This window comes from Indicator indicator, chromosome 15 (genome assembly GCF_027791375.1).
Source record: "Indicator indicator isolate 239-I01 chromosome 15, UM_Iind_1.1, whole genome shotgun sequence".
NCBI classification, from domain to species: Eukaryota; Metazoa; Chordata; class Aves; order Piciformes; family Indicatoridae; genus Indicator; species Indicator indicator.
In genome coordinates this window covers 18,298,440-18,310,231 of record NC_072024.1, presented here as the reverse complement: position 1 = coordinate 18,310,231, position 11,792 = coordinate 18,298,440, and the positions used below count along the sequence as shown (strand labels likewise).

General features: G+C 43.8%; 1 protein-coding gene across 2 annotated transcripts in view; it reads right to left on the bottom strand.

Annotated features, from left to right (window-relative positions):
- Positions 1 to 279: 279 nt before the first annotated feature.
- Positions 280 to 11,792, bottom strand: part of BICD2 (BICD cargo adaptor 2) — a 102,703-nt gene continuing 91,190 nt past the window's right edge. Inside the window, exons 7-8 of one of the 2 annotated variants that reach the window (XM_054387626.1) lie at positions 3,718 to 3,928; positions 280 to 643 (exon numbers count right to left, since the gene is read on the bottom strand). In XM_054387626.1, the coding sequence (XP_054243601.1) occupies positions 638 to 643; positions 3,718 to 3,928 (217 nt within the window). In that variant the 3' untranslated portion in view covers positions 280 to 637. Of the gene's footprint in view, positions 644 to 3,621; positions 3,929 to 11,792 lie in introns of those variants that run through there. The other variant, XM_054387625.1, reaches the window with a different exon arrangement.

Genomic DNA, 11,792 nt, shown 5'->3' with positions numbered 1-11,792 from the left:
CCCCAACAACAAAATAATCAGTATTTTAAACATATAAATCTTAACATTTTATAATAATAAAAAAGCTGCTGAAGCACAGCACACAGTTTAGCAGAGCTCCTGGTTTTTGTTGAATTTTTTTTCTAAACTAAATCTAGAGGCCCCACCATCCCCCCAATCTCTGCCACATGCTGATGTAGAGTTCAAAAATCACGAGCCCAAATTGGAGACTGTGAGCACAGACCAACACATTCATATAAACTCTTCTACTTTGGGAATTAAAGAAGCTAAAGAAAATATCAAAATATCCAAAGTGCACAGGTTTAACAATCAGATATAAAAAAGGAGCACCTGCATGGACAGCGGAAATTCCCCTCCCAATGGTTCTAGCAGGTCACATACTACTGTGGTGATCTTTACACTTGAAGTAGGTTTCTTCAGCACTTGTAAGTTTTCTTACTGCAGCAGCACTGATAGGTAAAGCTTGTTTGTTTTATAGCTTCAGACATAAAAGGACAGTTTCAGGTGGTACAGAGGAAAAGTTAGGATCAGGGCAGTGGTTTCCATTCCTTGTGCAATGGTCTACCACTTTGAACTGCCATGAAAGAGGCTAAGCAATGCTGTTGCACTGTTGGAAGGGCCTTCTCCAGGGACTACTCTACAGCTGAAAAATGGAAAAATAAAATGGCATTAGAGAAAAAAAAAAAATCAGTGTTTATTTCTCGATGAAACAACCAAAACCAAGGTGCTGCAGAAGCAGGTTAGTTGGTGGAGGGTGTCTGTTAGCTTGTTGGGGTAGAAGCAGCCTTGCAGCTCGCAGATGCTTTCCAAGCTGATGGAGCAGCGCTTTGTGGGTTTAGCCTGGGAGCAAGTGCTTTGCAGGAAGAAGGTTTCTTACAAGTACTGAATAAAGCTTTGCTGTTCAAGCACAAGTTAACAGCAATGAATGTGCAAGAAACATTTTCAGTGAAGCTTTAGGTTCTCCAGAAACATGCAGGTCAGTGTATCATGCAAGCCAATGCACAGAACACCATTCAGAAGAGCCTGCTTGCAGAGGTAGGTGCTGGCTTAAGGAGTTTCCCATGCTTTATCCCAACCCACTGAAAGTGATACAAAAGACTTACAGCCAATATACCTTTTGAGATATTGTTAACCAAGAATTACAAGACTTAATCTGAAAGATTACCTAAAGATACAAACAGCAGATCCAGTCACCTTGCCACCATTCCTCGTTTCTTTATACAACAGGTGCTACACAAAATTAAACCATACCCTTGGCAAGCTCAAACAGCAGTCACATTGGCTCTTATGTTGTGCAGAGATTCACAGCAATGAATGGATATCGAAATGAATACTAAAACTATTTGACTAATAGCAAAACTGCTCCTGCTTGGAAGTGAATGCATGATCCAAGACTGATAGTGCTAGTCTCTGTCTGCTAACATTGGGAGCTTTAGAGAAAGTTCCAGTTAATCTGAAAAAAAAAAAAACCCCGAACCTAAAAACTATTCAAAAATACTGTCATGAAAGACATGGGAGCAGTGGAAACTGCATTAAAGCTCCCTGGCATTGTGGAAGCAAAATTGTAACTGTTTCTATTGGAGCAGAGAAAGTCAGCACTCTATGCCTGTTTTTACAAATTATCTTTAAATTACACTTAATGCAGGAATGAGAAGAATAAAGGCTTTTGGAGAGATTGTGCAGCAAAGAAAAACAGGACTGACAATTGTTAAAAGAATTCTAAAACACCCAGCCTGCTGTTTAGCAATATTAAAGCTCAAATTCAGGAGAATTCAGTAACTATAGATGCACAGGGGCTAGTTTCTAAAGCCAGAATTACTCTTTGTTTAAACTTCTCAAGCAGTGATGTTTGAGCAACACAGACTGAAATCACTTTGGGGTTTTTCCCTCCTCTCAATACTGGTAAATTCAATTCTGGCTCTGGACTGTGGCATTCTGCTGTTTCCCAGATTTCTAGCAAGGTTTCTACAATTCCATTTGTTTAACAACTCATCATACTCATTTAGAAGCCTTCCCCTCCCACCCTCTGGGAAGCCAAAATCTCAGGTTTCCTCCTGTGGATACTGTGGCATCTCCTGGCTGCTTATAGGCAGAGCAGGCTGCCCAGCAAGCAAGCCACTGGTCAGCTACAGGAATGGTGGTGAGATGAGGCAGTGGCCCAGCAGAACGTAGAATGACTCCAGAGCACAGCACTGCTGAGCGCACAGCTGTGCCGGCTTGCACTGCTCTTAGCAATACCAGAGGCATACAAAATTATCTGAAAGAGTACAAAACAAAGGGGGCTTTACATGCAAATGAAGTCTGAGGCTAGGCACTTTAAAACTCTGGGTTCAAGAAGTGTGCCTTCATGTGCTCCACACAGTCTCTACCAGTTTAGAAGCAATGTTTCCCATCTCTCTCTCTCTCATTAGGCACCGATTATGAAGTACACTTTTATATTATCAAACAGTGTAATGAAGTGGCTAAAAAGGCCCCTCACAAGTTCATCAGTAGGCAAAGGTTTGTTTTAAAGACTAACTTACAAACTAAGTTACTTCATAAATAATGATTAGCAGGATGATCTCATTCAATTTCCTGTGCCTATAATGTGGAACATGTGCTTGCATGAGGAATGCAACAGCTTTTATGTCTTTAAAAACAAGAGATCAGAGCTTTGCAATACTCTATCCTATTTAGATTCATACTGAAAGCTGAGGAAAACTAGTTTGTGACTGACAATCCTAGACCAAAGTCACATTAATTCTACGCAGGTATGTCATGTGGCTACAGCAATACATAAAACAGATTCTTTCCAAAGTGTTCTGCTTGCCAGGAGCAACATGAGCCCATCAAGATCCTTTCAGGACATGACACTTTTCCATAGCACAGCTTCTCAAAGTGGAACTGTATCAGGTGGGATCCAAATTCTTGGAATTTTACGTTTTCTATCAAATGGGGTAAGTATTGCATATCTTTTTATACAAATGTGCAAGTTTCTTCTGGTTACCCCTCTGAAGAGACGGAAGCAGTCTAAATAATGTACCCTTCCCACGTGTTTTTTTCTAGCTTTTATAACCTATAAAAGCTTCAAGGCCTTGGTCAGTGGTGATAGGACAGCAAATAGGACAGTATCTGCCACAAGAGGCAAATTCAGTCATCTTCCTATTTCAAAATGCTCTGCATTTTCGAGACATACCTCTAATTTTAATGTTTGCTTTTCACCACTTCTCAAGCCACAATCAGAAGGAAAGTTTTCTGTTTGTCTCTGCCTGTAAAAGCCTTTATTGAAGTGTGCTGCAACCCCGGAGAAAGGATCCTGCTGGTGCTGTACGAAATACAATTAGCAGCACTGGGTATCCTCTGCTGGGTGTGCTGCTTCAACAGCACGGTGTGCACTTACCATCAACAGCAAAACCCAGACACGGTAACTGTGGAAAGAGCTAATTACTCTCCACCATGAACTTGTTAATAGCACCCCCGTGCTCATGAATTACAGTTAAGACCACCAGAATACAATTTGTATTACCTGGCTCAACGATGTACTAGAATGAGAGAACTCACTGCTACGCTAGGTAGCGGGGATTTACGCTGACATGACAGCATCAAACAAGAGGCAGGATATGATTTTCCTGCACCCCTGTCCTAATCACAATAGATTTTGTATTTCTCACCACAAAACACCTGGTTGTTGAGGACAGACCCTTCAGACCTGTCTCCACAGGACCGAATGTGACTTACACCAGGATTTGGGCCCTTGGCTTTGGAAGCAGACTTTGTGCGCACCCTTTTGGACTGCTCGTGGTCCAGCTCCAAGTGCTCCAGGCGCTGGGTCAGTGCCAGCTTCTGCTGGATAGCCATCCGGAGCAAGGAGTTCAGAGTCTTCTTCTCATCCTCAGCCGCTGCGAGCTGCCGCTGCATTTCATCCAGCTGTGTGACGTACTCATCGCATCTGCAAGGGAACAGAGCAGCCTTGAGCCAACTAACAGGGATCCCTCCTGCCCGCCCTGCTCCACTGAGAGCTTTGCAGTTGCTTGCTTGCAGGCTCTTGTAAATAAGAACTTCAACCACACCTGCAGAAAATCACAATTGCTTCCCACTTGGAGTTCTTGCAGACCCACCCTCAGCACTTGCATTCATGCCTCTCAAGAGGTAGTGTGATTAAGAGCATCCTTAGATGATGGAAGCCTAGAGCCTGGTATCAAAGTGCCCACATCTAAAGACCAAGCGAGGTGTCTGTCCATAGCCAGCAGGCACAATGCAGGCAAATTACTTTTGTCTCTACTTAACTGAGACCACCGAAGTTCTAAGCTTTAGCTCAAAAGTGAGTCTGAGGAGAGCAGCAGAGGTGCTGTACAATGCCCATTACTAAAATGGCTACTAAGAGCACCTAAAGTTTGTTACTTTACACAGGGAATCCAAACGTGACATTTCCAGTGGTGCTTCAACACCTCTGTTCAAACCAACCATCTTTCATAATTCTACTTCAGCCTGCTCAGATTCTTGATGTAAAAACTCTGTAAATAGTATTTTATTACCATTTTATCTGGAGCCTCTGACTGTTTTCACCATCAAAATTAATTTAAAAACAATTAAAGGACTGAGAAGATAGAAGCTGTACAAATGCCTGCAAGCTCTTTCATCTAGAACAATTTTTCCTGAGCTTGGAAGCTGCTTGACTTGCACAGAGTATCATGAAAAACTGACAAAAACAATGCATTTGTATGTAGATGCACATTGACTGCACATAAAAGACCAATTATGTGCAGAAAAATAAGCAGTCATAGGTACCAGCTGGAACTTACAACCTGTGAAATCTGTAAAGCATCTGTAAAATGCAACTGCTTCGTAAGAGCAAAAATACCAGCAGAAGATTATGTTCCTTTTAACATCCCCATATAAAAGCCTCTGACTTTAAGGGATAGTCATCATTATTATACAAAATAAAACAGACTAGAGGGAAAAAAACATAAACCAAAACACAACAAAAAATGACTCAGCACAAACCAAAACTGCCTTCACCTGCAGATTTATCATCTGTGCTTACACTCTCGAGGTTCTGACTTCAAACAGCAGGACCACACCTGTGTTCATAGAATCACAGAATACATCCAGTTGGAAAAGACCTCCAAGCTCATCCAGTCCAACCTTTGACCCAGCATTGAAGGGTCAACACTAAACCATGTCCCTAAGCACAATGTCCACAGCTACTTGAACACCTCCAAGGATGGTGACTCCAGCACTGCCCTGGGCAGATCATTCCAGGTTTGACAACCCCATCTGTAAAGAAAAATTTCCCAGCATCCAGCCTGAACCTCCCCTGGTGCAGCCTCAAACCATCTCCTGCAGTCCTATTGCTTACCACCAAGGAGAAGGGCAGAGAACTGAACACATCACTCGAGGTGTGGCCTCCCCAGTGCTGAGCACAGGGGGATGGTCACCTCCTGTCCCTGCTGCCCACCCTGCTTCTGATCCAAGCCAGGATGTCTTTGGCTTTCCTGGCCCCCTGGGCACTGCTGGCTCATGATCAGTGACTGCCAACCAACACCCCCAGGTCCCTCTCCAAGCTGCAGCTTTCCAGCCACACATCCCCAGGTCTGTAGCTCACCATGGGGTTGTTGTGACCCAGGTTCAGGACCTGGCACTTGGCCTTGTTGAACTTCATCAAATGAGCCTTGGCCCATGGGTCTGACCTGTCCAAGTCCGTCTGTAAAGCTTCTGTAGCCTCTAGCAGATGGACAAAGCCACCCAGCTTGGTGTCAGCTGCAAACTTACTGAGGGTGCCTCAATGCCCTCACCCAGATCACTGATACAGACTGAGGACAGGCCCGGTACCGAACCCTGGGGGACACCACTGGTGACTGGGCACCAGCCAGACTTATCTCCACTCCCCACCACTCTTTGGGCCCAGCCATCAGCCAGTTTTTATCCAGTGCAGAGGGCACTGATTCAAGCCATCCATTCCTAATGGTAATTGCTTGGGAAGAGTAATGCATATGGAGATTAAACAATGACCCAGAAATACTCACAGAAAACCTGCAAGAACTCTAACTGCAGTGCTTAATGTACCAGAAGGCTTTGAGTTTAGGGCCACCATGGCAGTGGGAATTTGTCCTCTCAAATAACTTGACTTCTTCATTCTCTCTCAGACTGTGAAGCATAGCAGAAAAACAGCATCTGAAGGGTTTCTCTTTCTAAAAACAAACCCAGGAACCTTAAACTTGCTAAGAAACCGAGCACCTACCCTTTTCACAGCTAGATGAACCTTACACAGCAAAACCCATGCACCTTTGGCTGAGTGGAAGCAGAGTAAGGGCCATTTACTATCAGTGCTAGAGAGGAATAGAACACACCTTGTGGGCCTTACAGTCCTTCCCTCTTACAAAATGTGGGAACAGCTCAAAAATGAAGGCATGGCTAGAGAAATGAACAGCTCACAGCATCTCTACTAACCCTGTGCCCTGTTGCTTGAGACCCTCCCAGATGTATTTTGTTTACTTGAGGGTGGGTACAAGGCACAGACTGAAGATTACTGGGAGGCCTGCAGACTATGAGGTTTCCTTCCAGTTTTCAAACACACTCGTGGCATTTGAGATGAGAATTGCATGTCTGGATATAATCACAAGATACCTCTCTTCTTTCTTCTCTACCCACACCTCAAACCTGATTCCTTCAAAGTTGCATTACTGCAAATCAGAATGCCCAGAGTGTTACCAGTTCCTTCAGGACTGTAATGCAATTGCTTCACCAAAACATGATCTGGCACTGGACTGACCTGTCCCCATCACCCTTGTTTCATTCTCAGTATTGCCTCACAAGGTGAAATTACAGAGAGGCTTTTCTCTCCTTTCCTAGCTCCCTTCCTGAGAGCCAAGAACAGTACGGTACAGGAACTTAGCTTAGCCCTGAAATGTTCAGCTCAGTGAAGCAGTGTCGAGACGTCTGCAGTCTGTCCACTCACTTTATTTGCACCAGGGAGGTGCTAGGACAGTGGCTCTTAGGGTGGAAGCATTTAGCTTATTTTGGTGGTAGAAGAGATATAACAAAGCCACTATCCAGGCTGAGGACCTGGAGAAAATGGAGCCCTATTACCAGAAAGATCTGGAGGTGCTGGAATGTGTCCAGGGAAGGGACATGAGGATGAACAGAGGGCTGGAGCTGCTCTGCTATGAGGACAGACTGAGAGAGTTGGGGTTATTCAGTCTGGAGAAGAGAAGGCTCCAAGGAGACCTTCTTGTGGCCCTTCCAGTATCTGAAGGGGACTACAAGAAAGCTGGGGAGGGACTTTTTAGGGTGTCAGGTAGTGATAGGACTGGGAGGAATGGATCCAAGCTAGATGAGGGGAAATTCAGATTAGACATTAGGAAGAAGTTCTTCCCTATGAGGGCAGTGAGACACTGGAACAGGTTTCCCAGGGAGGTGGTGGAAGCTTCATCCCAGGCTGCATGGGGCTCTGATCTAGTGGAAAGTGCCCCTGCCCATGGCAGTGGGGTTAGAACTGGATGATCCTTGAGGTCCCTTCCAAGCCTGACAATTCTGTAATCAAAGAACCCGAAGCAAGACTGGAAGACTTCTTCAGCCACTCCATTTAGAAACAGATAACCATGGCAGTAAAATAGAGCAGGGCCTTTCCACAAAGACTTGCTAATGTCCTATTCTCTAAACATTTCTGCTGTTACTCAAATGCCTCCTGATCAAACTCAGACAGTGGTGCCGAACTGGATAGCAGACTGGGAACAGGGCAAACGCTTGTCAGAGCCTAGAAGGCCTTCAGGTCACCTGCATGTGAGCCAAGCTAGAACTAAAGTCCTGATTTTGTCATGGAAGTCGCTATCTCATCAAACTTTGTTAGCACAAGGTTTAACACACCAAATGCCTGTCTACAGAAATTACAAACACTGACTCTTTCAAATACCTAAGTTGTTATTTTCCCCTCATAAAACTACACAGGGAGCTTTTCCCTCCCCTCCAACAGAAGTGGTACCAGTAGCACGCATGGAGCTGCAGTTTTTAGTGTACCTCTCCTACATAGGAGAGGACTGGGAAGAGGCAGGAGTGTTAACTGAGACTACTCGCAGCCATGCATCCTGAACCTGTTTTCCTGATCCAATAAAATTAATTCCTGATTCCAGTAAAATGAAACTATATAGCCGCAAACACAACCTTCTCCTGGAGCAAGCATGGCTGTCCAGGCTCAGAGGAACACTACAATGCAAACTAGAGCAATGGTTCACTTGAACAGAAAAAGTGAGGGATGAAGCGTTTCCTAGAAGTGGATGCAGATGTGTGTACAGGTGGGCTGGGATAGGCCCTACTTGCTTGCTTCCTTCCTGCCATTCACCAACTCCCAATTTCATTTTCTAAACGGGAAAAAACCAAAAGTAGCCTCCCCAAGCATATCAGAGTGAGCTTCCAGCACCACCTCAGCTTAATGCCAAGCCAGTAGCTCAGCAGCAACCACAGCAGTGTGTTTTGGTGACGTGTATCTGTATTTTCACTGCTTTGCAGATAATTCCCTTTCAGCGTTCCATTTGCCATGTGCTGAGCTACTTTTCCCTGCTGTATATTCAATGCAAAAAGTCAGAACAGAAAATGTCTTTGTTTTAAAAACGTTTTTGAAAGCAAACAATTGAGCTTTCAGGATTTAAAGAAGAACATTAAACAGAGAAGAACTGGCAAGAGCCTGCTGTACACATGCACCGTTTCAAACAGATAGTGAACAGAAAGCTTTGCTGATGCTTCTTTTCTTCTGACTGATAATGAACAACAGAACATGGAGCTCAAGGAAACATCAACTAGACTTTCCAAAGCAATGCCAGCTAAAACACACATCTACACAGAGCAAAGAAATGTTCTAAGTGTTATATATAATGAGAAATAAAATCTAAACCCTCTCATACTATCTGAAGCCAAATTATTGCAAACCCTGCCAGTGGGTTGTCTCCTTGCCAAATGCTGCACACCACTGCTCCCCACCAATGCCACCTCTGCCTTATTTCTGTGCACCACTTTGGTTCAGATTTAGCACATACTGCATTTAATAACATTTACTGCTAAATTCACTACTGAACCAAGATCTGTTCCAGAACTAAATGCAGCTGGCTATGTAATTACACTTTCTCCCCTTCCTCTGTAATTAGTATGCCCATGTGACAGCTTCCAAGAAAGCAAGACAGATGTGATTGAAGGAGGCCTTTGAGAGCAGCATCAACTACTTTAACTTCTACCTTCTACATTTTTTACTTTATTAAAAACTGGGAAACATTAGTAGAGAAGCAGTTAAAATGAGATGTAAATGAGCAGTGACTGCATTTGGCTATAAGGGATATTGCCACCTACTATTGCAACCTGACTCTTTACATTAGAAATGAGTACTAAAGGCTGAATTTTAACACCTTCTTCCCACCTCCTCCTTAAAGTGGCTACTGGTGAAAACCAGCTCACCTGCAGAGGAGGAGGAACAGGGTTTGTATGGATCATTGTGATTTTCACTGAGTGGAGAACAGCTCATCACTAGCTGTAGTTTTCTACAATGTTCATAATGTGTAATCAATGTCCATTAGTAAAAGCTATTAAAGAAATTAATCAGACCACCACCGTCTCTTGTAGTTTGAAATACATAGGAAGAATTATCTTCTGCACTGAGAGGGAACAATCAATCCTGCACTGCAGGACACTATAGCTCTTCTCAGTTTCCACCAAAGCAAACTCTCAGGGAGAGATCATAAACTTTAATGGCAAATTCCCTCCTCCGAGGACACTTTTTCCTATTTAAAGACTGAAATTAGCAATCCTATGACACTAGATTGAACATCAATTTAAAGCCATCACACAGGCAGGATGTTTTTCCTAGTTCTTCACTGAAGGGCTTAGTATAGAGTGGGGGTCTGATCCTGACCTCTTTGTTCCTCTCTCCCCTGTGCCACTGAAGCTGTACACACACTTGGATTTTTTTTGTTGTTGTTGTTTTTTTTTTTTTTTTTTTTTTACAGACTGTAAGCACTGAGGCTTCCTACGAACTGTCAAACAAGCCCAAAACTTGCTTGTCTAAATGACCATGGCTTCAATAACTGCTGTGGCAGTTTCAAAGTAACTCATTTTCCATTTTGATTTAAAAGGAAAGGGCAGATAAGCTACACAAAAGCTCTCACGGCACCACTGTTCCACCACAAGACAACCTCCTGTGCCTTATCCTCAACAGCAGCCATTCAAAGAAAGCAGGCAGGACTTTGTGGTGTGGATGCAGCCACTTTGAAGAACCCCTGGGAGAGGAGTGGGAACTCACTGCTGTAACCCAGGCCCAGGCTCTACCTACAGTGGCACCTTTCCCAAGGGCAAGTCTCAACATACCCAGCATCACCAACAGCAGACACTTGAACTGCCAGGCACATCAGTGCTATCAATGTGACTGTGTGCAAGACATTACTTATGGCTTTTTGGAGCATGTCCATGAGAGTCCAATGCTTTTGTCCTGCCTGGACGTCTCCCTGCTTTCAAGTGCCTGCCGGCAGCCCAGACGTTTTTCTCTCCAGATATCATTAATCACCTCTAGATCTAGCACCAGCAATAGGAGGCAAACGCTGTTACTCCCATCTGGGAATTTCATTCTGGAAATTTTCAAGGCCACATTTTCTGTGCCTGGGTCCTCTGAGCATTTATCCTATGGAATATTTTTAGAGATGTTGAATACTTCTACTGTGTGGAGTCTCGTATGAAGACCCTTTAGCTATCATTGTCAGTCCAGTGAGGACTGCACTGTTCTTTGCATGACTTTAAACTGCTTTATATTCTGCAGGCCTTTGATGTCCAGGAACACAAGAATATTTTCCCAAATGCTTTGGATACTTAGAAACCTGACAGTGCTTATCTCCAGCAACAAACAACAGCTAGCTCCTAGGTTTTTCAGTGTAATCATGGCTGTTTCTTTTTCACCAGCACCCTCTTGTAATTTCGGTCTTCTGTTACAAGCTATCAGCCTTCCCAGTACATTTTAACACTTGCCACTGGTCCCCTCCTTGACCTGATGCAGAGTTTGTCTTTCCCTGTATTTACAGTTTATGAAGAATGTGAAGCTGGAGATAGCTATCAATTATATCTAGGCATACTTGCTCTCTGCTTTGCAAAGCCTGTTGCTTCTGCTAGATGTCTTAACAGCTTCTATCTTTATTTTAGAGGGATGGGATGAGAAATCTGTCCTCTTACTGCTCCTGCGTGTTATCAGACTCTCGAAAAGAAACAGAGAAGCCATGAACAGCAAAACTGAGAAGCCTGAGGAAAGAGGTACCCTAAGTCACTTCAGAGACAGTTTATGTCTGCCAGGGCTTATTAGGACAAATTCATTCATACAAAGCTGCTGCTTGGTCTTGTTGCCTGACCTTGACCAAGTATGCTAGGGAGCAGCCAGCTTGGCTAGTTTTAGCCTGATTTAGTCCATCCACCACAGGAATTTAGCTGTAACCTGCTATACAGGAGGTACTTACAGAAAGAGATTATGATGTCTTCCCATGAGTGCATGTAGTACCCAACATGCAAACTGTAGAGATGAGAAACTTGCAGGCTGTATCAAAAGACAGAAAACCAGCAGAAAAAGGACATGGGAAGAGCAAGGTGAAAATCCAGGTTGTACTTTCATTGTGGATGGATTCTGCCATTTTCTCTGTTTAGCAGAATTTAAGACTAACATCACAAAATCATCTTCGTTTTTTAAAATGCAAAACTGTGATCTAGGACAAGCTCTTCTCAGTGTGTTCTTTTCTTGGCCGAGAAGAGATGACTATACTGGCCTCCTGCTCTTCACCTAACATGCTTCAAGGCCT